The sequence below is a fragment of the Natator depressus genome, chromosome 12, assembly GCF_965152275.1.
Source record: "Natator depressus isolate rNatDep1 chromosome 12, rNatDep2.hap1, whole genome shotgun sequence".
Classification (NCBI taxonomy): Eukaryota; Metazoa; Chordata; order Testudines; family Cheloniidae; genus Natator; species Natator depressus.
The window spans coordinates 1,776,548-1,803,275 of NC_134245.1; the positions used below are offsets into that span (position 1 = coordinate 1,776,548).

Below are 26,728 nucleotides of genomic sequence, written 5' to 3' on the forward strand. Positions count from 1 at the left end.
CAGAGGATTCCCCTCTAAGCAAAAACTTGGTTGCAAAAAAAAAAAAACCCCCCAGGAAAAAACCTCCCTTTTAGCCTAGGGAAAATCCACAAGCTAAAAGAAAAAGGTACTCTAATGCATTTCCTTGCTATTACTTACTATTTCTGTAATTTTAGATGTATCATTCAGTAGGAGCTGGATTACTTGCTTGGTCTCTCTCTTTGTCTCGGAGAGAACACACAGAAACACAACAAAAACCTTCCCCCACAGATTTGAAAGCATCTTCTCCCCTTATTGGTCCTTTTGGTCAGGTGCCAACTAGGTTATCTGAGCTTCTTAACCCCTTACAGGTAAAGGAGGGATTTTATACTACCCTTAGTTGTATGCTTATGACAGTCCCCTTCAGCAAACAGTGCAAAAAAAATTTGAAAAAGTTTAAAGCTTAATTCTATGCTGAGTGCCACCCGTACCTTAGCTTCAGGGGGGGGCCCATCAGCAGAGATTTTCATGTTTATCTCTTTTTACGTTTTGGCTGTGCAGATCCATTCTAAGTACTGTGGGTTAAATCCTGGCTCTATTCAAGTCAGTGGAAGTTTGGCCATTGATTTCACTGGGGCCAGGATCTCACCCCAAGTGACTAAACACATCTGTACAGTATGCTCTCTCCTGTAGACGTAATTCACTTCCGCATATGCAGGCCGCTGGGCAATTACGCAGTCTTGCAAAATTGTACTTGCAACTGAACGATTTTTTTTTTTTTTGGATTGGCAAGTAAAGTAGCATAAGCTTTCTTCAGTCTAATCATTATTGTAAAGTAGTTTGGTACATATTTTTGCCATGCCACAATCTTGCAATGCTGATTAAAGGAAAAAATGGGTTTTTGTGAGGGGCATAAATTAATTTAAGGGATGGGAGTCTGATTATAAACAGCCAATTTGTTTCTAAATACTGTGACTTCATCTGGGGACCCGATGATGAGTTCATTTGATAAATCAAAAAAAGCAAAGTCTAGTGGTGAAAAATCAGCCAAGGTGGCTCAGCTGGGTAATAACTCATGCACCATACTTCCTGCCTTTTGAGTCACTTTACCTCCATTTTACAGATGGTGAAAATAAGGCACTGAGGGATGATACTGACCTCCTTCGTAAAGCGCTCTAGGATCTGCTCATAAGAGCTAGATAATGAGACAGAGTCAAGTGCACCACATCTTGTTTTCCTCCTTTCCAACCATGCAAAAAAAATATTCCTTCTAAGTAGAGGCAGATCAGGCACCTGCATTTTCTAGACCCAAGCGGTGAAGCACTATCATAGTTGCATGTCATGTTTGCTTCTTAGAGTTGTTAATTCACTGCCCTGCCTGGGGATTGATGCTGTTCTGGGTGAGACATTTCTTGGTCAGTTTGGTTGTATCCCTTATGTCGATAAACAGAGCCTTGGGTTTGTGGCAAAGAAATGATTAGAATTTTCTCCTGTATGTTTTACCTGCAATAATTAATATGAAGAAACACTGTAGGTTTTACTCCTTGCTTTTCAGGCCCAGGGCACCACTGGATAGTTATTTCATGGTCAGCAGGACCCAAGGATCAACCACAGCAGCATCTCCACCACTGGAGACTTTGCATCTTCCAGTTGGCAACAGTGGTCACAGTTCAGAGGAGACCTTGGAGCTGAGCGACTCTGACAGCAGCAGCTCCACTGAGGAGGAGGATGTGGCAGTACCCCGGGAGGCGGCACCCATAGCTGCCAGTTTGGGAGGTTTGTGCTGGTTTCACATCACTGGGCGCTCTGAAATGCCAGAAATTCCTCTCACTGCATTTCCACTGTCAGACAGGACAACATTTCATAGAGAATCTTTTCAAGCTTTACAACAGAGCTTCAAAGGTCTAAGATCAGTATGGTCATGGCTGACATGGATGGGTTGCTGCCATAATGCAGCAGTGCATGAATATAATCTTGAACAAGTTTTTTTTTTTTAAGCTGTTTACATACCCAGTGATGCCTCCTGAAAATCTGCTTCAAAATAGCTAATTTAGAGATTATTCTATTTTCTACTTTCTGCAGTTCTCCTTCCTCCCCCGATCTTTATTATCAAGGATCATCTCCAAAACAGAAGGCCTCAATTAATTATTGTAAACCAGCGAAACCAATTTACAGTGGAGGATCTGGCCCAGGATTTTTTTATTGCTGAGAAATTCATCTGCTTCAAGTAGTTATTCCTTGCTCCATGTAACTTCCCTTCCCTTACCTGCTTTGGGGATAGTGGCTTACTTAGTGGATCACTCGGTGTTTTTCAACCTTTTCGGGTTGGTGTTCCTTATTCAAAAATGTTCATGAACCCCTTAGTTTTTCTCTTTTATAATAAATATAATAATGCTCAATCTATACAATTTGTGCGTTTCAAGAGATTGACAGAAAATACTTGATCTTGAAAGGTAAGAGGATGTGGGCAGTAGGGGAATGAGATTCTTAAATTTTATTACACAAAAAACAAACACCTTGCAGTTGTCTCCTGGGAGATTTTACAGGGTATCAATCTTAACCCACCTATCTCATTACCAAGGGATAGCTGCATCATTTTGCCCCTCCCCTCTCTTTTGCTCTCTTTTGTTCTCCCTTCCAGAGCTTGCTTTTTTTTTTTTTTTTGCTGTCCTCTTAATTAATCTTCAGGTACCCACATAACATCCCTACTCTACCTCCAAATTCCAGAGTGAACACTTAGGATCAGTAAAAATAAGATCAGTTGTTGGCTATTAAATTGTGTGTGGGAGGGTGTATGTTGTGAGGTCCTGCAGGAGTCAGTCTTGAGTCTGGTACTAGTCAACATTTTCACTAATGACTTGGATAATGGAGTGGAGCGTGTGCTTATAAAACTTTTGACACTACACTGGGGTTGCAAGCCCTTCGGAGGACAGGATTAGCATTCAAAATGACCTCAACAAATTAAAGTAGTAGTCTAAAATCAGCAAGATTAAATTCAATAAATACAAGTGCAAAGTACTACTCTTAAAAGTAAGAATAAAATCCACAACTACAAAATGGGGAGTTACTGATGAGATGGTAGTACTGCTGAAAAGGATCTGGGGGCTATAGTGGATCACAAATTGAACAAGTCAGCAGCGTGCTGCGATTGTGAAAAAGGTTAATATCATTCTGGAGGGTAGGTAAGACACATGAATGTAATTGTTCCACTCTACACAGGTCTGATGAGGCCTCAGCTGGAGTGCTGTTTTCAGTTCTGGGTGGCACACTTCAGGAAATATGTAGATAAATTGGAGAGATTCCAGAAGAGGGCAAGAAAAATGATGAAAGGTTTAGAAAACCTGGCCAGTGGAAAAAGATTTAAAAACCTGGGCACGTTTAGACTTCAGAAAAGACTGATGGGGGAAGGCTGATACCTCCTCAGATATGTTAAGAACTCTTATAAAGAGGACAGTGATCAATTGCTCTCCATGTCCACTGAAGGTATGATAAGAAGTAATGGGCTTAATCTGGAGCAAGGGAGATGTAGGTTAGATATTAAGAAAAACTTTCTAACTCTAAGGGTAGTTAAATTCTGGAATAGGCTTTCAGTGTTTTGGTTATGGAATCCCCATCATTGGAGGATTAAAAACAGGTTGGACAAACACCTTTCAGGGATGGTCTAGATTTACTTGGTCCTGCCTCAGCACAGAGTGCTGGACTAGATGACCTCTCAATGTCCTTTCCAGCCTTTCATTTCAATGATTTATGAAGGTGTTACAAAAACACTTTGTTGATTGTGCTAATTAATTATCTTTTTGCTTCAGTACATATCATCATTTATACTTCTAGTATGTGGAGTAAAGTTTTTGTTTGCAATCCACATTAGTTACTGCATCAATGCTTGTTCTGATGTCCTAGAATACTAAAGTTGCAAAAGAAAATTCAGACTAGAACCCAAGGAAGAGAGTTCACCAGTTCAAATAAATTATTCTTCCTTTTTTTCATGTCTGCTCTGAAGTTTCTGATCAGGTCCCACCAGAGCATGAAGGTCGTGATGCTGAAGAAGCAGAAGTCCAGCACAAACAGGTAAAGTGAACCAACAGTCCTTGGACAGAGAATAAAGATGGCAAATATTGCATTTGTCTGATCTTTGTTGTTGTTTCAGAGAACTCCTCTAAAGAAACCTGATGTGACAGTTCCCACTGTACCACTGGATGAGGAAGAAGGGGACACCTGTGCCATCTGCTTTGAGCAATGGACTAATGCTGGGGAGCACCGGCTCTCAGCATTGCGGTGTGGACACCTGTTTGGATACACTTGCATCGTAAGGTGGCTTAAGGGACAGGCAGGAAAATGCCCTCAGGTAAAGCGTACGCTTTTGTGTTGGAACAGACTTGCTCTCAGGTAGCCTCTGGTCCAAATGTGACCATAATTAAGAATTATTATTCAGAAGGGAATGACATCAGGGTTTTAAATACTGTACAAAAAGTCCACCATTTCAGCCTGTTAAACAAGGTTCACTGGGGGAAGGAGACCAAAGCCCTGAGGTAAGTGGGATACCGGGAGGAAGCACGAGCAGGAGCGCGCGAGGGGGCAGGGCTCCTGCCTCATACTGAGAAAGAGGGACAATCAGCTAGTTACCTCAAGTGCCTGTACACAAATGCAAGAAGCCTGGGAAACAAGCAGGGAGAACTGGAAGTCCTGGCACAGTCAAGGAATTATGATGTGATTGGAATAACAGAGACTTGGTGGATAACTCACATGACTGGAGTACTGTCATGGATGGGTATAAACTGTTCAGGAAGGACAGGCAGGGCAGAAAAGGTGGGGGAGTTGCACTGTATGTAAGGGAGCAGTATGACTGCTCAGAGCTCCAGTATGAAACTGCAGAAAAACCTGAGAGTCTCTGGATTAAGTTTAGAAGTGTGAGCAACAAGGGTGATGTCGTGGTGGGAGTCTGCTATAGACCACCGGACCAGGGGGATGAGGTGGACGAGGCTTTCTTCCGGCAACTCACGGAAGTTACTAGATCGCATGCCCTGGTTCTCATGGGAGACTTCAATCACCCCGATATCTGCTGGGAGAGCAATAAAGCAGTGCACAGACAATCCAGGAAGTTTTTGGAAAGTGTAGGGGACAATTTCCTGGTGCAAGTGCTGGAGGAACCAACGAGGGGCAGAGCTCTTCTTGACCTGCTGCTCACAAACCGGGAAGAATTAGTAGGGGAAGCAAAAGTGGATGGGAACCTGGGAGGCAGTGACCATGAGATGGTCAAGTTCAGGATCCTGACACAGGGAAGAAAGGAGAGCAGCAGAATACGGACCCTGGACTTCAGAAAAGCAGAGTTTGACTCCCTCAGGGAACTGATGGGCAGGATCCCCTGGGAGAATAACATGAGGGGGAAAGGAGTCCAGGAGAGCTGGCTGTATTTTAAAGAATCCTGATTGAGGTTACAGGGACAAACCATCCCGATGTGTAGAAAGAATAGTAAATATGGCAGGCGACCAGCTTGGCTTGACAGTGAAATCCTTGCTGATCTTAAGCGCAAAAAAGAAGCTTACAAGAAGTGGAAAATTGGACAAATGACCAGGGAAGAGTATAAAAATATTGCTCGGGCATGTAGGAATGAAATCAGGAGGGCCAAATAACACCTGGAGTTGCAGCTAGCAAGAGATGTTAAGAGTAACAAGAAGGGTTTCTTCAGGTATGTTAGCAACAAGAAGAAAGTCAAGGAAAGCGTGGGCCCCTTACTGAATGAGGGAGGCAACCTAGTGACAGAGGATGTGGAAAAAGCTAATGTACTCAATGCTTTTTTTGCATCTGTCTTCACGAGCAAGGTCAGCTCCCAGACTGCTGCACTGGGCAGCACAGCATGGGGAGGAGGTGACCAGCCCTCTGTGGAGAAAGAAGTGGTTCGGGACTATTTAGAAAAGCTGGACGAGCACAAGTCCATGGGGCCGGATGCGCTGCATCCGAGAGTGCTAAAGGAGTTGGCAGATGTGATTGCAGAGCCATTGGCCATTATCTTTTGAAAACTCATGGCGATCAGGGGAGGTCCCGGACGACTGGAAAAAGGCTAATGTAGTGTCCATCTTTAAAAAAGGGAAGGAGGAGGATCCTGGGAACTACAGGCCAGTCAGCCTCACCTCAGTCCCTGGAAAAATCATGGAGCAGGTCCTCAAGGAATCAATTCTGAAGCACTTAGAGGAGAGGAAAGTGATCAGGAACAGTCGACATGGATTCACCAAGGGCAAGTCATGCCTGAGTAATCCAGTTGCCTTCTATGACGAGATAACTGGCTCTGTGGATGAGGGGAAAGCAGTGGATGTGTTGTTCCTTGACTTTAGCAAAGCTTTTGACACGGTCTCCCACAGTATTCTTGTCAGCAAGTTAAAGAAGTATGGGCTGGATGAATGGACTCTAAGGTGGATAGAAAGCTGGCTAGATTGTTGGGCTCAATGGGTAGTGATCAATGGCTCCATGTCTAGTTGGCAGCCAGTATCAAGTGGAGTGCCCCAAAGGTCGGTCCTGGGGCCGGTTTTGTTCAATATCTTCATAAATGATCTGGAGGATGGTGTGGGTTGCACCCTTAGCAAGTTTGCAGATGACACTGAAGTGGGAGGAGAGGTAGATACGCTGGAGGGTAGGGATAGGATACAGAGGGCCCCAGACAAATTAGAGTATTGGGCCAAAAAGAAATCTGAGGTTCAAGAAGGACAAGTGCAGAGTCCTGCACTTAGGACAGAAGAATCCCATGCACCGCTACAGACTAGGGGCCGAATGGCTCGGCAGCAGTTGTGCAGAAAAGGACCTAGGGGTTACAGTGGACGAGAAGCTGGATATGAGTCAACAGTGTGCCCTTGTTGCCAAGAAGGCCAATGGCATTTTGGGATGTATATGTCGGCGCATTGCCAGCAGATCGAGGGATGTGATCATTCCCCTCTATTCGACATTGGTGAGGCCTCATCTGGAGTACTGTGTCCCGTTTTGGGCCCCACACTACAAGAAGGATGTGGAAAAATTTGGAGAATCCAGTGGAGGGCAACAAAAATGATTAGGGGACTGGAACACATGAGTTATGAGGAGAGGCTGAGGGAACTGGAATTGTTTAGTCTGCGGAAGAGAAGAATGAGGGGGGATTTGATAGCTGCTTTCAACTACCTGAAAGGGGGTTCCAAAGAGGATGGCTCTAGACTGTTCTCAGTGGTAACAGATGATAGAATGAGGAGTAATGGTCTCAAGTTGCAGTGGGGGAGGTTTAGGTTGGATATTAGGAAAACCTTTTTCACTAGGAGGGTGGTGAAACACTGAAATGCGTTACCTAGGGAGATGGTGGAATCTCCTTCCTTAGATATTTTTAAGGTCAGGCTTGACAAAGCCCTGGCTGGGATGATTGAGTTGGGGATTTGTCCTGCTTTGAGCAGGGGGTTGGACTAGATGACCTGCTGAGGTGCCTTCCAACCCTGATATTCTATGAATAAAATCTCCACTGCTTTGAAGTGATTTTCACCAGGATCAGCTCGCACTGTTCATCTGAAGGAGAACTTAAATTCTTAACCTAATTCAGCACAATTTTGCTGAAATGAATTAGAGTATTAGTGTTGCTCAGTGGGTAGCAGCATCACATGTGGGGCAAATGGCCGAGTTCAAGTCCTGTTTAACAACTTGGTGTCATGACACTACGGTGCAGTACTGGAGGGGACTGCCCAGTTTGGTGCCATTTGTCAGATAAGATTAATTACCCTTAATGGAAATGTCTGGCAGTATTTTAAATTAATGGCTGAGAGCTCTGGTTTCCTGGTCAGGCATCTAAAGGAGGTTCTAAGGTTCAAGGTTGTGTGAGAATCACTGCTAAATTCAGGATTGCTGCTGCATTTGTCTACTGTTGCTGCACTCCAATATCCGTCACTGCTTCAAAGGGTGAAAAAGTACTTTAGTCAACCTAATTGTAAGTAAAAAACCAAACCACCTCAGCTTTTGTTCCCTTAGAAATGCGGTGTCAAATAGCCTCAGATATTTGATAGCATTTGAGCTATCAGATACCAGAGAGAGGTTAAAACATAACCATCAACTTCTTAAACCATTAATGTCTTGTGATTGGATGCTTGTAAATTAACAATTAAGGGATTCAGCCTGTTCCCTACTATTCACCTAGCCTTTCACTCACTCATTCCTTATACTCTCTCCTCACCCATTTGAGAGATCATTTCCAATATCTGATTTATTTTGACCTTAACATATATTTTTCCAGTTTTTAACAGGGCAGTATTAAGTTTGGGCAGGATTAAGTTGGGTGGGATTTAGCCCTGGTCTACACTAGACATTTACATTGGTATAGCTACATCTTGAGAGTGTGAAAAATGCATACCCCTGTGAGATGTAGCTATACTGACCTAACCCCTGGTGTAGACCTCAGTAGACAGATTCTTCCATCGACCTACCTACCGCCTGTTGGGGAGGTAGATTACCTACCCCACCCTTCCCATCAGCATAGGTAGTGTCTATGCTGAAGTGCTGCAGCTGCACTGCTATAGTGTGTTAAGTGTAGGCATAACCTAAGGGTATGTCTATGCCGCAATAAAAAAACCCTGTGGCTGGCCCATGCCCGCTGATTTGGGCTCGTGGGGCTCAGGCTGAGGAGCTGTCTAATTGTGGTGTAAAAATTCAGGATTGGATTGCAGCCTGAGCTCTGGAACCCTCCCTCCTTGCATGGTCCTAGAGCCCAGGCTGCAGCCCAAGCATGAACATCTACACCACAATTAAACAGCTCCTTAGCCTGAGTCAGCTAGCGTGGGCCAGCAGCAGGTTTTTAGTTGCACAGTAGACATAGTACTCTGAGTGAAGTTATGTGACACTGGGAAACAGGCTGGATCATTTAACTGTTCATTTCTGGTGGTCCTAATGTTTTGAGGTTTTAAAAAGCTGTAAAGTTGGTTGGGTTTGGGGGTTTTGTTATGTTTTTGCAGAGTGTAATGTTGCGTCGGTGTTAGCTGCACTCCTCTGAAACATAGTTTCACTCCTAACTCTGTTAAAACTATTTTTTTAGATCAAGAATAGTGTTCAATTTACAATGCAAAGAGCCTTCCTAGCCTTCTTACCTGAGGGCCCAAGGTTTCACTAGCTCTCAAATGAAAAAGCCATTGTATAGTTTTTCCAGATTTGCTTGCTTTTGAGTGGGATTCCTGCTGAAGCAGCCTGGTGTTTTACACTGTAGTTAAACAAAAGGATTCATTCTTCAGATCTGCCATTAGCTTCTCATCCTCGTCAAATCTGTGTAACTTTTTTCAGAACAAAATCATCAGAGAGCATTCCTCAGACTTGGACTTCTGTTCTTAAACTTCTGTGATTTCTCATTCTTGCAATCACTTACTTCTCTCTCAAAGGGAGGAGGAGAGATGCTCTAGGAAACACAGTAGGTGATATCCTGAGTGATTAGACTTTTGGTGTCTATTATATATTCCTGCTAAACATTCTAGTGGTGCATTATGTATTTTTGTGTGATGATCTTAAGGATGCCTAAGGCTGGCTGGCTGAGTGTCTTCTAGTGACACAGCTACCTGAGAAGTGTCTGAGATGGGCTTCTCGCTCTAAAGAAGAGATGAGCTAGCTCTGGGGTTTTTACTCTGCAGTCCCAGTTGCTATATTCTTTAACTGATTTGTACATAATTGCTATGCATGTGGCTTTCTAGAAAAGGTGGTTTGAGTGCAAGTTACTATTATAGTTTTAACATTCTAGATCCTACTAGTGACCTCTGTTGGGTGCTAGAGAAGCAATCGTAAGCATTTACTACTCTTCACACTCAATCTTTTGCCAGACATGGAAACCGTGACCATGATGTATGTCTTTATACTACTAAACAGTAAATATACTTGCATTTAAAAGACATGAAGTAATGTGGGATTCCCCAAATGCTGCTTGATATGGTCTGTCTCTAGTCCCTTTTATCTGATGCCAACAACACATTTTCTAAACACTAAGCCTTGCAATCCCCCCATCAGGGTGGTATTAATCCAATTTTACAGATGGGGAAACTGAAGTACAGAGAGGTTAAGTGACTTTGCCAACACCACATAGCACGTACAAAATAGAGTTGTGAATAGACTCAAGGAGTACCTGATTTGTGCTGCTCTCAAAGTAGAGGTGGGGACTGTCTGTTTGCATGAGCATTTGAATTGATCATAGGATTTGTCTGGCAGTCCTGGGTACTTGGTGGTTTTGAATCACAAGACCCGGGGCAGCAGAGGGATGTTTTCTGAAAGGTGAATGCTGCACTGGAAAATCAGATCTAAAATTTCAAAATAGCAGTCCTGATTAAGATTCTAATGACCCATGGATAGCAATGTTTGAAGGTGAATTTCAAAATATTTAACATCTGGGTTTAACAGAGTGGGGAATATTTAATTTGGGTTTGAATTGAATGTTAATTTCCTAGGGATAAACTGAACCCACTTTTTATTTTAGTGCAATAAGAAGGCAAAGCGCTCGGACGTTGTGGTCCTGTATGCCCGTACTTTGAAAGCACTGGACACTAGCGAACAGGAGCGCATGAAAAGGTATGGAGCATACACCTCAGATGTACCATCTCTGTCCCACATGTACATGCTGTTGTGGAAAACAAGTTAGACCATCTGCTTAGTTCAAACAGCCTGAGGTCTTTTATTGAATACAAGCATGCAGGGAGAGGGAGATAGAGATGGTCACACACAGGTGCCACCCTGGTCTCTCTGCCCTGCCCCTATAATACCAGACTTATTAGGTCCAAATTCAAGCCAAATGATACATTTCCTTACCACTCAGGCATTATTAATAAAGCCTTATAAGGAATTAATGGAAGGGCAGTTTCATAATTAGCACAGTGCTGACGCACCGTGTTATCAGGATCTATGGTTTGCTATGGCAGCGTTTTGACTAGGGACTTTTGCAGGGTGGAGAGTGCATATAATGGACAGGTAGGGACTTTTCCAGAGGCCCTTTGGCTCTTTTCTAGTTAGAGATTGGCCTAGTCCATTATCTGGGTCAAATGCCACAGCCTAGTATACTATAAGTAAATGCTTTAGCTTAAGCCAAGTCTTACAGGATACAGGCCTATAGGCCTCTTGCGTTACAGCTCTTGCATATGTTGCATATAGTGCACAGATTTTGCTGCAGAATGGGATGGAGTCAGTTTCAACAGCAAGGTTAACAGCAATTTCCCTCACAATGCCTAAGAGAGAAAACTGATTTCATGCAGCCTTACTCTTACCTAAGCCTTTTTTCAGCTATGCTCCCTGAAACTGGCTATGCACTTTGTCTTAACTGCGAGTACCAGTATTATGGATTGCCTTAAATATGGAGATCATGCTGGGTTCAGCATTTGTTATCTGGAACAAAGGATCCCTATTAAAATTGAATTCTTGGGTTTTGTGTCCTTGCACATGGTATTGAGAGCTGATTAAAGCAAGCTTAGGTGGTATATGTTAAAACACCACAGCTGAAGAATGTGCCAAGTCCTTCCAAAAAATCCCAAACAAACTAACTGCTAATTCATCTTTAAATGTGATATGAAGCACCTTGTCCAGAAATGCAGTGAGGGTGAACAGTAGACTTTAACTTTATCTCTTTAGATATGAATTAAAAAGTGGTCTCATCTCATTGTCAAAAATGTGTTATGATATGGAAACTGATATTTTGAAGTCAGTCTGACATCTAAGCTGAACATTTTAGAATTCATTATAAACCAAAAACCAGGACAGAATTAGCCATTGTAATTTCTATGGTGTAAGTTCATGTACAGTGTTAAATTTCTGTTATACACAACTACAATTAGTATAGTAAAATCCAATAAAGGTTAAAGGTTGCAGAATCCCAGGTCCTTCCTAAATCTTAGTATTGCTGAGCAAAACATCATTTCAGCTTCCTTAGATCATTTCCCCTTTCAGGAAACTCTTTCAAACTCTTTTTTTTCAACTCGGTACTTATTTAAAATACCACTACCATGGTGAAACTTCCAAGTGAGCTCGTTGTCTCCTAATATAGCTTTCCTGTGTTACCCTAATTGCCAATCAGAAATGGGTGAGGAAGGAATTTTAACTGGCATTCTGTGACTCAGGTCCTGGGAGGGCCACACTGAGGGTACTCAATTAGGGCAAACTGCAAAGAATGGGGCAGCCAATCTCCAAAGCTGGTGGATATTCCAATACTTAGGTTTACTAAGCCAGCACAAACCAGCTTCTACAGTACCTTACTTGCTTCACAGAAGCCAAAACACAGTTCCCTTATAGCAACCCAGCCTTGACACCCAAATCGATCAGGATTACTGAAAATCGTATTAATCATATAAGAAAGTTCTACAATCCCAAAGGATTGGACACATTACCTCCTAAGTTAATGAATATTTCAGATCTTACCCAAATACACGCTACAGCCAATTCTTATTAACTAAACTAAAATTTATTAAAAGAAATGAGAGTGAGTATTGGTTAAAAGATCAGTATATGTAGACATGAGTACAGTTCTGAGATTAGTTTCATAGTGGAGACAATGAATTTTGTAGTTGCAAAGAGTTCTTTCAGAATTAGTCCACAGGTTATAGTCCAGTGTTCATATTCAGGGTGATCCAGGTGGGACTGGAGATCTTGGTCTTCTAACTCAAGCTTCCCCTGCATGAAGCATCAAGCAAATCTGAGATAAAAAGGATCAGGACCCAAGAGACCTTTATACAGTTCCAGGCCTTCTCTTGATAGCAGAGTTCTTAGGCGAACAATAGGCAATCATTGAGCTTTTGAAGTAGACCTATTTCCTAAGTATCACTGGTAATTAGCTACATGAATTAATATAAAGCAGTTGCCTGTTTTCCACCATTAGCAGGTGATTTGCTATGCATTTCAAAGAAATCAATAAAGTGATATCACTATTTACAGTTCATTTTAAGGCTAAGATCTTCTTTTGATCTCTGAAGTAACAGAATACAGCATAGATAGGAACTCTTGGGTTACATTGTTAACCTCTAACAATATATTGTGTAAAAACACAAACATTATCTACCAGTATGTCCCGAAAGGTTGAATTTGGGTAATTTATCCTGCAGAATGCTTAACCCTTTCTGGCCATGTGTCACACGTGCCATTGCCTGATGCTGTGTGTTTGATCTCTGTAATGTTACAATTCATTGTGAACACTGGATGTGATGTTGCAAAGCACAATATGGGGGAGATTTTAAATAACACAAATGACTGTCAGGCTTCTAACTCCCACTGAAAGACTAACTGCTATTTTGTGTCCTTGAAAATCTTCCCTACAGGCTGTACCTTTTCTGCTGCTGCCGCCACCCTCCCCCACTGACCATTCATGTCTCCTCCTCTCTCCTCCTCCCCCACTCTCCCCCACACACTTCACTGCTGCCTTCCTTCCAGTGTAATCACAATCAATCCAAAATATCTGAATTCCTCTCTTTCGTTAGGCTCAGAATGCCAGGGTAGGAACATAGAAGTTGATAGAATACACATCCTTAACTCTGCCCCTTTGCACCTATGTGCTCTTAGTCTTAAGTTTGTGTTCATATTTGATTTCTCAAATTCAGTAAAGTTGTTCTTTGACCTCTAGATACATATCCATGTATCTAAAGGCCGTTATCTTTTTTGAAAACTTGTGGCAATCGGGGGAGGTCCAAGACGATTGGAAAAGGCAAACATAGAGCCCATCTTTAAAAAAGGGAAGAAGGAGAATCCAGGAAACTACAGACCGGTCAGCCTCATCTCATTCCCTGGAAAAATCATGGAACAGGTCCTCAAGGAATCCATTTTGAAGCACTTGGAGGAGAGGAAGGTGATCCGGAACAGTCAACATGGATTCACCAAGGGCAAGTCATGTCTGACCAACCTGATTGCCTTCTATATGAGATAACTGGCTCTGTGGGTATGGGGAAAGCAGTGAACGTGATATACCTTGACTTTAGCAAAGCTTTTGATACAGTCTCCCACAGTATTCTTGCCAGCAAGTTAAAGTATGGATTGGATGAATTGTCTATAAGGTGGCTAGAAAGCTGGCTAGATCGTCGGGCTCAATGGGTAGTGATCAACAGCTTCATGTCCAGTTGGCAGCCAGTATCAAGTGGAGTGCCTGAGGGGTCAGTCCTTGGGCCAGATTTGTTCAATATCTTCATTAACGATCTAGAGGATGGGATGGATTGCACCCTCAGCAAGTTTGCAGGTGACACTATGCTGGGGGGAGAGGTAGATACTCTGGAAGGTCGGGATAGGGTCCGGAGTGACCTAGTCAAATTGAAGGATTGGGACAAAAGAAATCTGAGGTTCAACGAGGACAAGTGCAGAGTGCTGCACTTAGGACGGAAGAATCCCATGCACTGCTAAAGACTAGGGACTGACTGGCTAAGCAGCAGTTCTGCAGAAAAGGATCTCGGGGTTACAGTGGACAAGAAGCTGGATATGAGTCAACAGTTGCCAAGAAGACTAACTGCACATTGGGCTGCATTGTTAGGAGCCTTGCCAGCAGATCAAGGAAAGTGATGATTCCCGTCTGTTTGGCACTGATGCCACATCTGGAGTACTGTCCAGTTTTGGGCCCCCCACTACAGAAAGGATGTGGAGAAATTGGAGAGAGTCCAGCAGAGGGCAACGAAAATGATTAGGGGCTCAGAGGTTTTTCAAGGCCTGGCTTGACAAAGCCCTGGCTGGGATGATTTAGTTGGGGTTGGTCCTGCTTTTGAACAGGGGGTTGGACTAGATGACCTCCTGAGGTCTCTTCCAACTCTAATCTTCTGTGATTCTATGCTATGTAACTCATAATATCATCAATATAGATATTCGCTATAGATGTTTGTAATGGAAACTTCCTTAATATCAGTCCCGATACTAAAACAAATGCAGTTGTATTTTGCTTTTTACACAACAAAAATCATGTGACAAAATCACAGAGGTGCAGTTCGGTCCCACATAGTGTTTACTAAACGGACGCAAACATGAAAGCCTACGTATGCACATGCTGCTGCTCTGACTGTTTTGCAGCAGCTTCTGAAACAGAACACAGTAGCACTAAAAACTCCCAAATTATTTAAAGGGTTACTACTCATTCCTATATGCTATATACTTGCTCCCCCTTTATGTAAAGGACACTTAAAAGAAAAGTTACAAATGTGTTACTGTCAAAAACTTATCACTAAATATACAACATGGCATAGATTAGTCTGAGGTGGTTTGACATCTCTGGACAATGTCTTAGGCATCACAACAGTATCTGTACTTTCTGATGTAACTGTATTAGTAACATCTTCCTGCTGTTTAGTATTGGGGTCACTTGTAATAGAAAAAAGGACCCGAGGCTCACAGTATTACAAGTGAGTGTCTGGCTGTATTGTAGGCTTGTTAATATTCAGTACCTGTTGAATTCTTACATAGAAAATGTACAGAATATTTTTTTCCTCCGTATTCGCTTTATTTTGGGATTGATGGAAAGGGCTTGTCTGCTTTAGAAAAGTAATCAAACAGTCCTTGTGAGCCACTACATAAAAGGTCACAGTTACTGTTATGCATAACTGAGAGCATAACTAAGGCCCCTCTGCTATTCACCTCCAATAAATCATTAGGAGGGCAACTCGGATGAGAGAGCTGTTTATGCACCACCACCCCCAACCCCCCACAAAAACAAACCCAACTCGCTGTTACGGTTTGGTCACAGAAACCCCCTTGGGACTGCCACCTGATGTGCTGGGACTACCTTTGAGCCTGTTTTCCCTGGCAGCTTGGGACTTCGTACCTTGCGTGGTTGTGCCAGACATGCTAGCCTGCTACAAACACAGACCCAGGTCTGAACCACATCCCCCAAAAGCTGCAGGCTTAACTGAAAACAGCTTAAGTAGTGCTCCTGTCTCCAACACCCAGGTACCCAGTTCCCAATGGGATCCAAACCCCCCAAATAGCTTTTACTCTGTATAAAGCTTATACAGGGTAAACTCATAAATTGTTCGCCCTCTATAACACTGATATGCACAGCAGTTTGCTTCCCCAGGTATTAATACTTGCTCTGGGTTAATTAATAAGTAAAAAGTGATTTTTATTAAATATAAAAAGTAGGATTTAAGTGGTTCCAAGTAATAGACAGAACAAAGTAAATTACCAAGCAAAATAAAACAAAAACATGCAAGTCTAAGCCTAATACAATAGGAAACTAAATGCAGGTAAATCTCATCCACAGAGGTGTTCCAATAAGCTTCTTTGACAGACTAGACTAGATTCCTTCCAGCAATCACTCTCACCCCTGTAGCTACTGTCCTTTTGTTCCAGTTTTTCAGGCATCTCTTTGGGGTGGAGAGGCTATCTCTTGAGCCAGCTGAAGAAAAAATGGAGGGGTTTCCAGGGGCTTTTATAGTCTCTCTTGTGGGTGGAAACCCCTCTTTCTCCTGTGTAGAATCACAGCTACAAGATGGAGTTTTCGAGTCACATGGGAAAGTCACATGTCCATGCATGACTCAGTTCTTTACATTGTCTACATGTTAGTTTGAACGTCCCCAGGAAAGCTTAGATGTGGATTGGCATCTTTCAGTGTTCATTGTTAGTTAAGTACTCTCAATTACTTGAATAACCCCTTCACACTATGTTGACCAAATCTGTCTTTTGTGCTTCCTACAGCAAACACTTTAAATACAAGCATAGAGCCAACGCTCATAACTTCAGATATAAAAATGATACATGCATACGAATAGGATGGGTTTCAGAATAGCAGCCGTGTTAGTCTGTATTCGCAAAAAGAAAAGGAGTACTTGTGGCACCTTAGAGACTAACCAATTTATTTGAGCATAAGCTTTCGTGAGCTACAGCTCACTTCATCGGATGCATACTGTGGAAAGTGTAGAAGATCTTTTTATATACACACACAGCATGAAAAAATACCTCCTCCCACCCCACTCTCCTGCTGGTAATAGCTTATCTAAAGTGATCACTCTCCTTACAATGTTTATGATAATCAAGGTGAGCCATTTCCAGCACAAATCCAGGGTTTAACAAGAATGTCTGAGGGGTGGGGGGGTAGGAAAAAACAAGGGGAAATAGGTTACCTTGCATAATGACTTAGACACTCCCAGTCTCTATTCAAGCCTAAGTTAATTGTATCCAATTTGCAAATGAATTCCAATTCAACAGTTTCTCGCTGGAGTCTGGATTTGAAGTTTTTTTTGTTGTAATATAGCAACTTTCATGTCTGTAATCGCGTGACCAGAGAGATTGAAGTGTTCTCTGACTGGTTTATGAATGTTATAATTCTTGACATCTGATTTGTGTCCATTTATTCTTTTACGTAGAGACTGTCCAGTTTGACCAATATACATGGCAGAGGGGCATTGCTGGCACATGATGGCATATATCACCTTGGTGGATGTGCAGGTGAACGAGCCTCTGATAGTGTGGCTGATGTCATTAGGCCCTGTGATGGTGTCCCCTGAATAGATATGTGGGCAGAGTTGTCTATTCAGGGGACACCATCACAGGGCCTAATAACATCAGCCACACTTTCCACAGTGTGCATCCGATGAAGTGAGCTGTAGCTCACAAAAGCTTATGCTCAAATAAATTGGTTAGTCTCTAAGGTGCCACAAGTACTCCTTTTCTTTTTACAAATAGGATGAATACAGTAGAACATAACTTTTGAAAAGATATGTTACATGGCATATGTAGCATAAAACATATTCCAGTTATGTCATATTTATATTCATAAGCATATTTCTATAAAGCATTATGGGGTGCAGTGTCACAATGGCTACCTGCTAATGGCCAGGAGGCAGGGCAAGGAGATAGAGTGCAAGACCATTAAGTGGGATTTACTGAAACTGTTAAGTTTACCTGAGCGTGGCTGTGTTTTACCTACATTGGTGATAGAGCTGCAACCGAGAGGAACATCCTAAGTTGTCTCCACCCATGATAGTTTCTTTTTTTTCCTCCTCTATTTAGCTCTTTAGAAAAGGAGCAGTTGTTGCGGAGACAGGCGGAATTGGAATCCGCACAGAGCCGTCTCCAGTTGCAGGTCTTGACAGATGAATGCAGTAAACTTCGCAAGCAGGTCCAGGTAAGTTCAGCTGCTGCCTGTTGATGATGGGCTCTTCATTGCCCTCCTTCTCTCCAGCCCCTGCCTCATGATGTGCCTTCCTCCCATGTGTCGTCTGAGCGAGCTTGTGTGTGTTCTTCCAAGCAAGATAAAATATCTTGTCAACACAAACACACAGCTTCCAGGAGTACTTGTGGCACCTTAGAGATTAACAAATTTATTTGAGCATAAGCTTTCGTGGGCTACAGCTCACTTCATCAGATGCATGCAGTGGAAAATACAGTAGGACGGTTTTATATACGCAGAGAACATGAAACAATAGGTGGTACCATGCACACTATAACAAGAGTGATCAGTTAAGGTGAGCTATTACCAGCAGGAGAGGGGAAAAAAAGGTTATCTGTTCCATTGTCAACTCATTTCTTGATGTATCAAGGGATACAAATATTTTATTCAGCCTTCCACTTAGTTTCACTTTTTTGTGGGGAGGAAAATTATCCAGTGAACATCTGTTAACACACTGTGAGTCTTTGCCTTTCAGTAGTGTGAAAGTGGCTCTTCCTTTGTTGGATTAAAAGTCACTCTTTTGAGAGCTACAGTACTGAACATTTTGACTTTGGAGAAAGTGAACAAGTCTTGGGTTCTTACAAAATTCAATCATTCCTGGAATCTCTGCTGGCCAGGATTATAAAGACCAGTGTGTAGGTCAGTTCCTTTAATCTGCACTATCTTCATGGTGGTGAATTCCTGTGACACTTCTAACCTTGAAACCAAGGATTTTCATTCCATCTGGGATGTTCTAGAAACTCTTGAAAATGGTTCTAATTGGTTGTTTTTTTTTTAATGGTGACTCCATTCTTTTCTAAACATTGTTGACCTGGTGGTGATTGGATTTTGTGTGGTGCCCATGGGTCCCTCTTCTTATTGGTTCTAATACACATAATATTAAGAGATTTTGACTAAAGATTTCAACAGAGCTTGCTGGAGTAGTCTGCAGATTTCTATTGTACTTACAGTCAGAGTAAACTGGAAATCTAGCACTCCAGTAATAGCATGGAAATGGAGTAGAGTAGTTTTCATTGTTATGGAACAGCCCATGTTCCCACATCCCTGCCTTTGAGGCGTATCAGACTCCTGTATCTGCAAGCAGAAACAAAAAGGCCAAGTCTACACTAATAACTTGTGTCACTCAAGTGTTAATAAGCCACCCCCCTGGGTGAAGGAAATTCCACCGACAGAGCTGTCCACACTGGTGTGTAGGTCGGTGTAGAGACCTTCTCCCACTGACATAGCTACTGCCTCTCTTGGAGGTGGATTTATTATGCCGAGAGAGCTCTGTCCCATCCGCATCAAGTTTTTTCACCAGATGCGCTACCGTGGCACAGCTGCAGCACTTCTAGTGTAGACTAGCCCTAATACACAGCACACTGAGTTACAACTTTAAGGGAGTAGTAAAACTCTGTCCTCTTTCTTTTCAGGAGCTGAAAGCACTGATGGCCCAGCACAGCACTAGCGCCTCTCAGCAACCTGGCAGCTCCCGTTCCTGTTTCCCAGGCTGTGTCTCCTCCAGTCAGAGCCAGCACAAATACCACTTTGAGAAGGCCTTCCTGGTTTCTCAGTCAGGGAGCTGCCGGGTTATGGCTTACTGTGACTCACTGAGCTGTCTTGTGGTGTCACAGCCCTCTCCGCAGGCTACACTTATTCCTGGTAAATCAGCAAGTAACTGAAGACACTCTGGGTTTTATAGAAAGAATCAAAGAATTTTTATCTGCAGGCTTAAAAAAGTTAAATATGTTCTCTGCTCTTTCTTCCTCTACCCCACCCATACAACCGCCCTGTGGATTGGGGATGCTCCCTCACTAATACAACTGCCACATTCCACCTGACCCCAACTCCGCTTTTTCCCAGTAGCGTAATTTACCTCCCCATTGGCAGCTGGTAATTGTACTCTCCCAGTAATTGATCTTTACAGCTCTGCCTCTTCGTTCTGAAATCCCATCTCCTTGGGAGGGGTGCAGAAAGATCTGTGTGATGCCTCTCACAGAGACTATTGCACCCTTGCAAGAGCTGGAGACAAGCACCTAGGGGAATCAGGTAAAAGATTTTAAATGCAATCTCTCATATAGAAAACATCAGATTCGGAAGCGTGGATTGGCCAGTAAATGTGGGAACAGACAAATATTGGTTTTGAATGCATTTGTAACTAAGTGCAGATATGTACAGAGGCAGTATTACCCTGTGGGTGAAGAGGACTGGGAACCCCTTTGCATTGTAGTCACAACTCTGCTTCTGACTTGCTGTGTGACCTTGGGCAAGTTGCTTGTCTTCTCTGAGCTATTTCATGTCTGTAAAATAGGTACACAGTCATACCGGCTTTCACTGCAAAGAGCTTTGACATTCTCTGACACTTGAAGTACAAATTATTTTATGTGGTTAATGATTTGGGATCTTAAACTTCTCTTTCGAGAGATGTCCCTGTGGGTGCTCCACTCTAGGTGAAGGTGCGTCCTTGCGCCTTCGATCCGAGATTTTTTTTTTGCAGCAGTTTCTGTATGGGCCGCACACACACAGTTCCTGCCTTGCACGCTCTCAGTGCTTGAACAGTGTGTGCATGGCCCAGACTCCTCAGTTCTTCTCCACCGTCCCCGTCCAGAGATAAGAGTTTAGCAGTTTCACTCTTCATAGCCATTATTTAGATACAGTTCTAGTAGTTAATTAGTTTTTGTTACTTATCTAAATAAGTTTATTACTTACCTCCTATAAAAAAAAATTTAAAAAAAATTCTTTACTTCAGAATTAGTGACTCCCAATATGTCTGGTTCACCAGGCTTCTAGAGATGCCTAAAATGCAAAGACGCCATCTCTGATGACCACTCTCAGTGCATACAATGTTTAGGGAAATCCCATGTACCCCAAAAATGCGTACACTGTAGTAAACTTAAAGTCCGGACCCACAAGGACAGCAACCTCAGACTGAAGCTCATCCTCCTGGAAAAGTCCCTCAGATCCGCATCGGACTCAGGCCAGCAGTCTTCCTCCTGACAGAATTCACCACCAAAATCCTCACAGGATAAAAAAATGGCAAAGAAACGACCGGCTTCCTCCCGTCTCAGGAGACACACCTCTTCCAAGCAATCGCTGACGACTTCGGCTCTGTCAGTGCTGGCCGTTCCATGGCTTAGCACATACACTTCTCCAGGCATCTCTGGCACCAACCACATGTCAGCAGCCACACGCTCTGGTGCCGAGGCTCAAGGCTTTGAGTTGCCTCCCTCCAATGCAGCACAGTTGGTCACCAACAAGAACCAGGTACCGACTAGTGTGACAGCACTGATGTCACCAACTACTGCTGCGGTGCCGACACCACAAGCTCCACCAACCATGCTCCCTGTGTCATACTTCTCATCGCCGACTTCGCACGCGACACTCGCTGAGTCTATAGCACCTTCATCATTGGCAGCTACATCGGCTCAGCCCAGAGCGCCCCCGGCATGGACTGCGCCTCCTGCATCGGCACAATCTCCAATACGTGGCACCTCACCTGCCTATAGTGCCTCACCATTCAGCACTGCCAGCCACCGCACAGCCCCAGTTTCTCCACCACAGAGACCTAGCTATCGCTCCCACTCCAGTCTCTCCTCTACTAAGCAGTGACCTCTCACCGGGACCATCTCGCAACTGTCTCCTGCCCCTTCACAACTCTTGAGTGAGGAGGACATTGACGGCATTTTTTCTCCATGCTATTCTTCCCGTTAAGACACCTGTGACTGGGGGACATCTTAGATCTTGCTCCTCCTATTCCAGGGAATTCCCACCCTTGTATGGCCACCCTTGGGTGGGACCACTCATACCTCTCCCCGGCCATTGGCCATACTGGAATCCCTGGGAATCTTATAAGAGACGTTGTAGCACTCGACCTACCTCATGCAGAGAGGATCTTAGATCTCCTCCCCCAGCCACAAACAATGATGCCAAGCTACAAGATGAACCAACTACTCAGCCAGCAGAGGATATCACACCTGACACCTCTCCAACTAATAAACACTCATCTGTCTCGCCCAAGAAGGCTATTATGCCTCTGCCACCACCAACAGCTGACTATTTCACACACATCCAGGACTTATTTAAGAGTTGCTGATGAGCTCAAGATTACTCTTGAGGAAGTGTCTGAACACCAAGACGCGCTTACTGACATTTTATAACTCACCACCTCTTCCAAAATAGCATTGCCAATCAATGGGGCCATCATGGGACCAGCTAAAACCATATGGCAGACTCCCGCAACTATACCCCCAACCTCCAGGAAAGCAGACTGCAAATATTATGTCCCCTCCAAAGGTTCCGAGTTTCTCTTTACACACCCGTCGCCCAACTTGTTGGTGGTCGAGGCGGCCGATGAGAAAAATAAACAGCAACATTTCCGGGCTACCCCACCTGATAAGGAGAGCAAGAGGATGGACTTATTTGGCCACAAAGTGTATTAATCTTCCACCTTACAATTTAGGGTGGTGAACTGTGTGGCTCTATTGTCTAAGTATGAGCACAGGAACTACGCTAAATTCATGGAATTTATTAATGACATTCCTGAGGACAAGCGACGACAATTTAAAGCTGGGGTCTCTGAGGGACAGATGACATCCCGTATGGCTCTTCAGGCTGCCCTTGATGCTGCTGACACAGCCATCAGATCCACCGCCACGGCTGTTGTCACACTGTGATCCTCATGGTTCAGCTCCTCCTCCTTCCCACAGGAGATACAAAACATTGTCAAAGATCTCCCTTTCGATGGCGAGAAGCTGTTTGCAGCAAAAACGAATGAGGCCTTCCATACCATGAAGGACTCGTGTGCCACACTAAGGTGGCAGGCATATGTTGCAGAGGGACAAGGATGAGACAAAACAGCTATGAGTCTTGCCAAGGCCCACGATATGCCTCCTACACCCAGCAACAACAGCAAAGACATTACGATCCACAATAACAGTAACACCATAGACCTAGAACCCAATGAAGCCTCAACCCCCTCCATCAAACCAGCAGATCTGAGGCTTTGGTTGTGGGTTTAGAAGACCTCCCACCCACTCTAGCGCCTACTGCAACCATCCATCCTTTTGGATGCCATCTGCTCCTATACCTCACCAACTGGGAAGCTATTGCTACGGACAAATGGGTCCTAGAAATCATCCGATCGGGTTATGCCATCCCCTTCCTCTCCATGCCCCCTACCCACCCTCCCTCCCCATCACTCATCAGGGACCCCTCTCACAACCACTTGCTTTGTCAAGAGGTGCACCATCTTCTATAATCAGGAGCAGTGGAGCAGGTACCCACTCCACAGCGGGGGAAGGGATTTTATTCCCCACTATTCCTTGACCAAAAAGTAAAGTGGGGGATGGCGACCTATTCTCGATATTTGACAACTAAACATGTTCATCCTGAAATTCAGGGTGATTACCCTGTCAACGATGATTCCAGTGTTGGAGCAGAGAAATTGGTTTTCAGCCCTCGACCTGCAGGATGCGTATTTTCATGTCACTATACACCCTCCCCAGAGACGCTTTCTCAGATTTGTGTTGGGCATGGATCATTACCAGTACAAGTTTTGCCCTTTGGTCTTTCAACTGCTCCCCAAGTTTTTTCCAAAATTCTAGCTGTTCTAATGGCACACCTCAGAAAAAAGAGAATAATTATTTTTCCTTACCTGAATGACTGGCTTCCAACCGTGTGTTCAGGAGACATTCGAACGACCTACACAACCGTACATTGCTTCCACAGCCTTGGCCTGCAAATAAACATAAATCTACCTTACATACTACCCTGCAATTAGACTTTATAGGAGCCCATCATGATTCCACCACAGGTCTCACATCACTTCCAAAGGACAGATTTTGCACACTGAGCAACCTCCATCATGAGGGTAAGGAGCAGCCCACAGGTCACCACTCAAGACTGCCTACAACTTTTAGGCCACGTGGCTGCATGCACATTCATTGTCATGAACACACACCTGTACATGCGATGCCTACAGGGCTGGCTAGCCACAGTCTACAAACCCAAAGTGCACAGACTAAGCAGACTGCTAACTATCCCCTCAAAAGTCAAAGATTTGCTCATATAGTGGACCCTTCCTCTCAAACTGTGTTCTGGGGTCCCCTTCCAGCAGGATCCTCCCTCCATTATTATCATAATGACAGATTCATCCCTCACTGGTTGGGGAGCACACATAGACCATCTCACGACTCAAGGCCTCCAGTCTTCTAAAGAAATCACACTTCATATAAACCTAGAGCTCCAAGCTGTCTGCAATGGCTGCCTCCATTTTCTTCCCCTCATCAAGAACTACAAGATCAGTCATGACCGACAACATCTAATGTATGTTTTACATAAACAGACAAGGGGGAGCTCGATCCCACTTCCTGTGCACTAAGGCTATAAAACTTTGGAACTGGTGCCTCCAACACAATATTCACATTTCAGCCTCACATGTCCCAGGTTCTCAGAACACCCAGAGGATGAGCTCAGTCGATCCTTTCCCCTCCATCACAAGTGAGAGCTAAATGACACCACTCTACACGACATTTTCCAGAGCTGGGGCTATCCCCAACTGGATCTCTTCGCAACTGCAATCAACAAGAAGTGTCTAACATTCTGTTCCAGAGCAGGTCTGGAAAAGCATTCTCTGGGAGAGGCATTCATGATCACTTGGTTCGACACTGCTGTATGCATTCCCACCAATACCTCTGTACAGAGTGGTACAAAATATAAGGAAAGACAAGTCCCAGGTCATTCTAATACCTCCGACATGGCCCAGGCAACCGTGGTACCCCTTTCTAACAAGGATGTCCGTCCGTCCGTCCCCCAGTGTTGCTTCTCCCACTCCCCAACCTACTATCACAATGCAGGGGCCAGTTATATCGCCCAAACATAGCGATGCTCCACCTCAAAGCATGGCTACTCAATGGTTCTCTAATGAGAAACTATCCTGGACTTGTTCTAAGCATGCAGTTTTATTACACAGCAGGACACACTCCATGCTCACTACCTCTCTGCGGAAATGGAAATGGTTCATCACTTGATGTTCTGCCAGACACACCCCTCCAGCTTCCACCCCCTTCCACTGATACTAGACTACCTTCTAGAACTCAAAGTAGCCGGCCTTTCTCTTAGCTCGGTAAAGATTCACTGAGTTGCAATCACAACATTTCACTACAAGGTGGAGAACACCACTGTTTTTTTTTTTTCCCATCCTGTCACCAAAAGATTCCTCAAAGGTATCCAAACGCTCTACCCGACATAAGACCACAGGCTGAGCCATGGGATCTACACCTGGTCTTCACAGCTTTGATGTACAAACCCTTTGAACCCTTGGCTACCTGCTCCCTTCTACACCTATCCATGAAAACCGCTTTCTTAGTGGCATTTACATCTGGCAGACGCATGGGGGAACTCGGAGCAATGATGGCCGAACCTCTGCATACTACCTTCTTCAGAGACAAAGTTACACTTTTGTACACATCCTAAATTCCTTCCTAAGATGCATTCATCTTTTCACCTGTATGAACCTATTCACCTACTAACATTCTTCCCAAAGACACATGCTAATGTATTTGAGGCAGCAATGCACATGCTTGACGTTCGTAGAGCATTATCCTTCTATCATGATAGAACAAAGCCATTTAGACAGATCCCTAGGCTCTTTATCGCTCAACAATCTCAGGGCAAAGCGATCTCCACCCAGAGACTATCCAAATGGATATCATACTGCATACATCAGTTACCAATTGAAATGAGTCCAACCTCCTGTGGCAATCAAGGCACACTGTACTACAGTGGTTTTCAAACTGTGGGTCGCAACCCAGTACTGTAAGCCATTGGGTCACGGCAGCTCCGGTCAGCACTGCTGACCGGGCCATTAAAAGTCCCATTGGTGGTGCTGCCCAGCTAAGGCAGGCTAGTCCCTAATTGTTCTGACACTGCGCTGTGCCCTGGAAGCAGCCAGCAGCAGGTCCGGCTCCTAGGCAGGAGGTGGGCCACAGGGCTCCACACGCTACCCCCACCCCAAGCACTGGCTCCTGGCCAATGGGAGCGGGGGGAGGGGGAACTGTGCCAGCGGGTGAGAGCTGCATGGAGCCACTTGCGCACCTCCACCTTGGAGCCGGGCCTGTTGCTGGCCACTTCCAGGGCGCAGTGTGGTCCACGGTGCCAGGATAGGCAGGAAGTATGCCTTAGCACCCCACTGACCAGGAGCTGCCCGCGCACCAATCCCCTGCCCCAGCCCTGAGCACCCCCTAAACCCAGAGCCCCTTTCTGCACCCCAGAGCTCTGACCCCCTCCTGCACCCCAAACCCCCTACCCCTCACCCCTACACTCCAAACCCCTTATCCCCAGCTCTGTTGGGTCTCGGGCATCAACACTTTTCTTCAACTGGGTCACCAGGAAAAAAGTTTGAAAACCACTGCTCTACTAGATCCGGTCCACTTCCATAGCATTTCTCCGCAACATCCTGCTTTCCAACATATGCAAGGCAGCCACTCAGGCGTCGGACCTTTATGTTTGCTAAACGTTATGCTCTCATGCATGGTCCTTCATCAGACACCCAACTGGGTCGAGCTGTCTTATCAACCACTTTCTTACCAGATCCGCAGTCCCGACCATCATAAGAGATACTACTTTTCAGTCATCTGGAGTGGAGCACCCACAGGGACGTCTCTCAAAGGAGAAGGGGAGGTTACTCACCTTGTGCAGTAACTGATGCTCTTC

The 26,728-nt window shown here is 44.3% G+C and overlaps 1 protein-coding gene across 2 annotated transcripts in view; it reads left to right on the top strand.

Annotated features, from left to right (window-relative positions):
* The window catches only part of RFWD3 (ring finger and WD repeat domain 3), a 63,726-nt gene that overhangs the window by 18,655 nt on the left and 18,343 nt on the right, over positions 1 to 26,728 (top strand). For both annotated transcript variants that reach the window (XM_074968318.1, XM_074968317.1), the window contains exons 3-8: positions 1,514 to 1,734; positions 3,959 to 4,026; positions 4,106 to 4,303; positions 10,403 to 10,494; positions 17,878 to 17,992; positions 19,450 to 19,678. In XM_074968318.1, the coding sequence (XP_074824419.1) occupies positions 1,514 to 1,734; positions 3,959 to 4,026; positions 4,106 to 4,303; positions 10,403 to 10,494; positions 17,878 to 17,992; positions 19,450 to 19,678 (923 nt within the window). The remainder of the gene's footprint in view (positions 1 to 1,513; positions 1,735 to 3,958; positions 4,027 to 4,105; positions 4,304 to 10,402; positions 10,495 to 17,877; positions 17,993 to 19,449; positions 19,679 to 26,728) is intronic.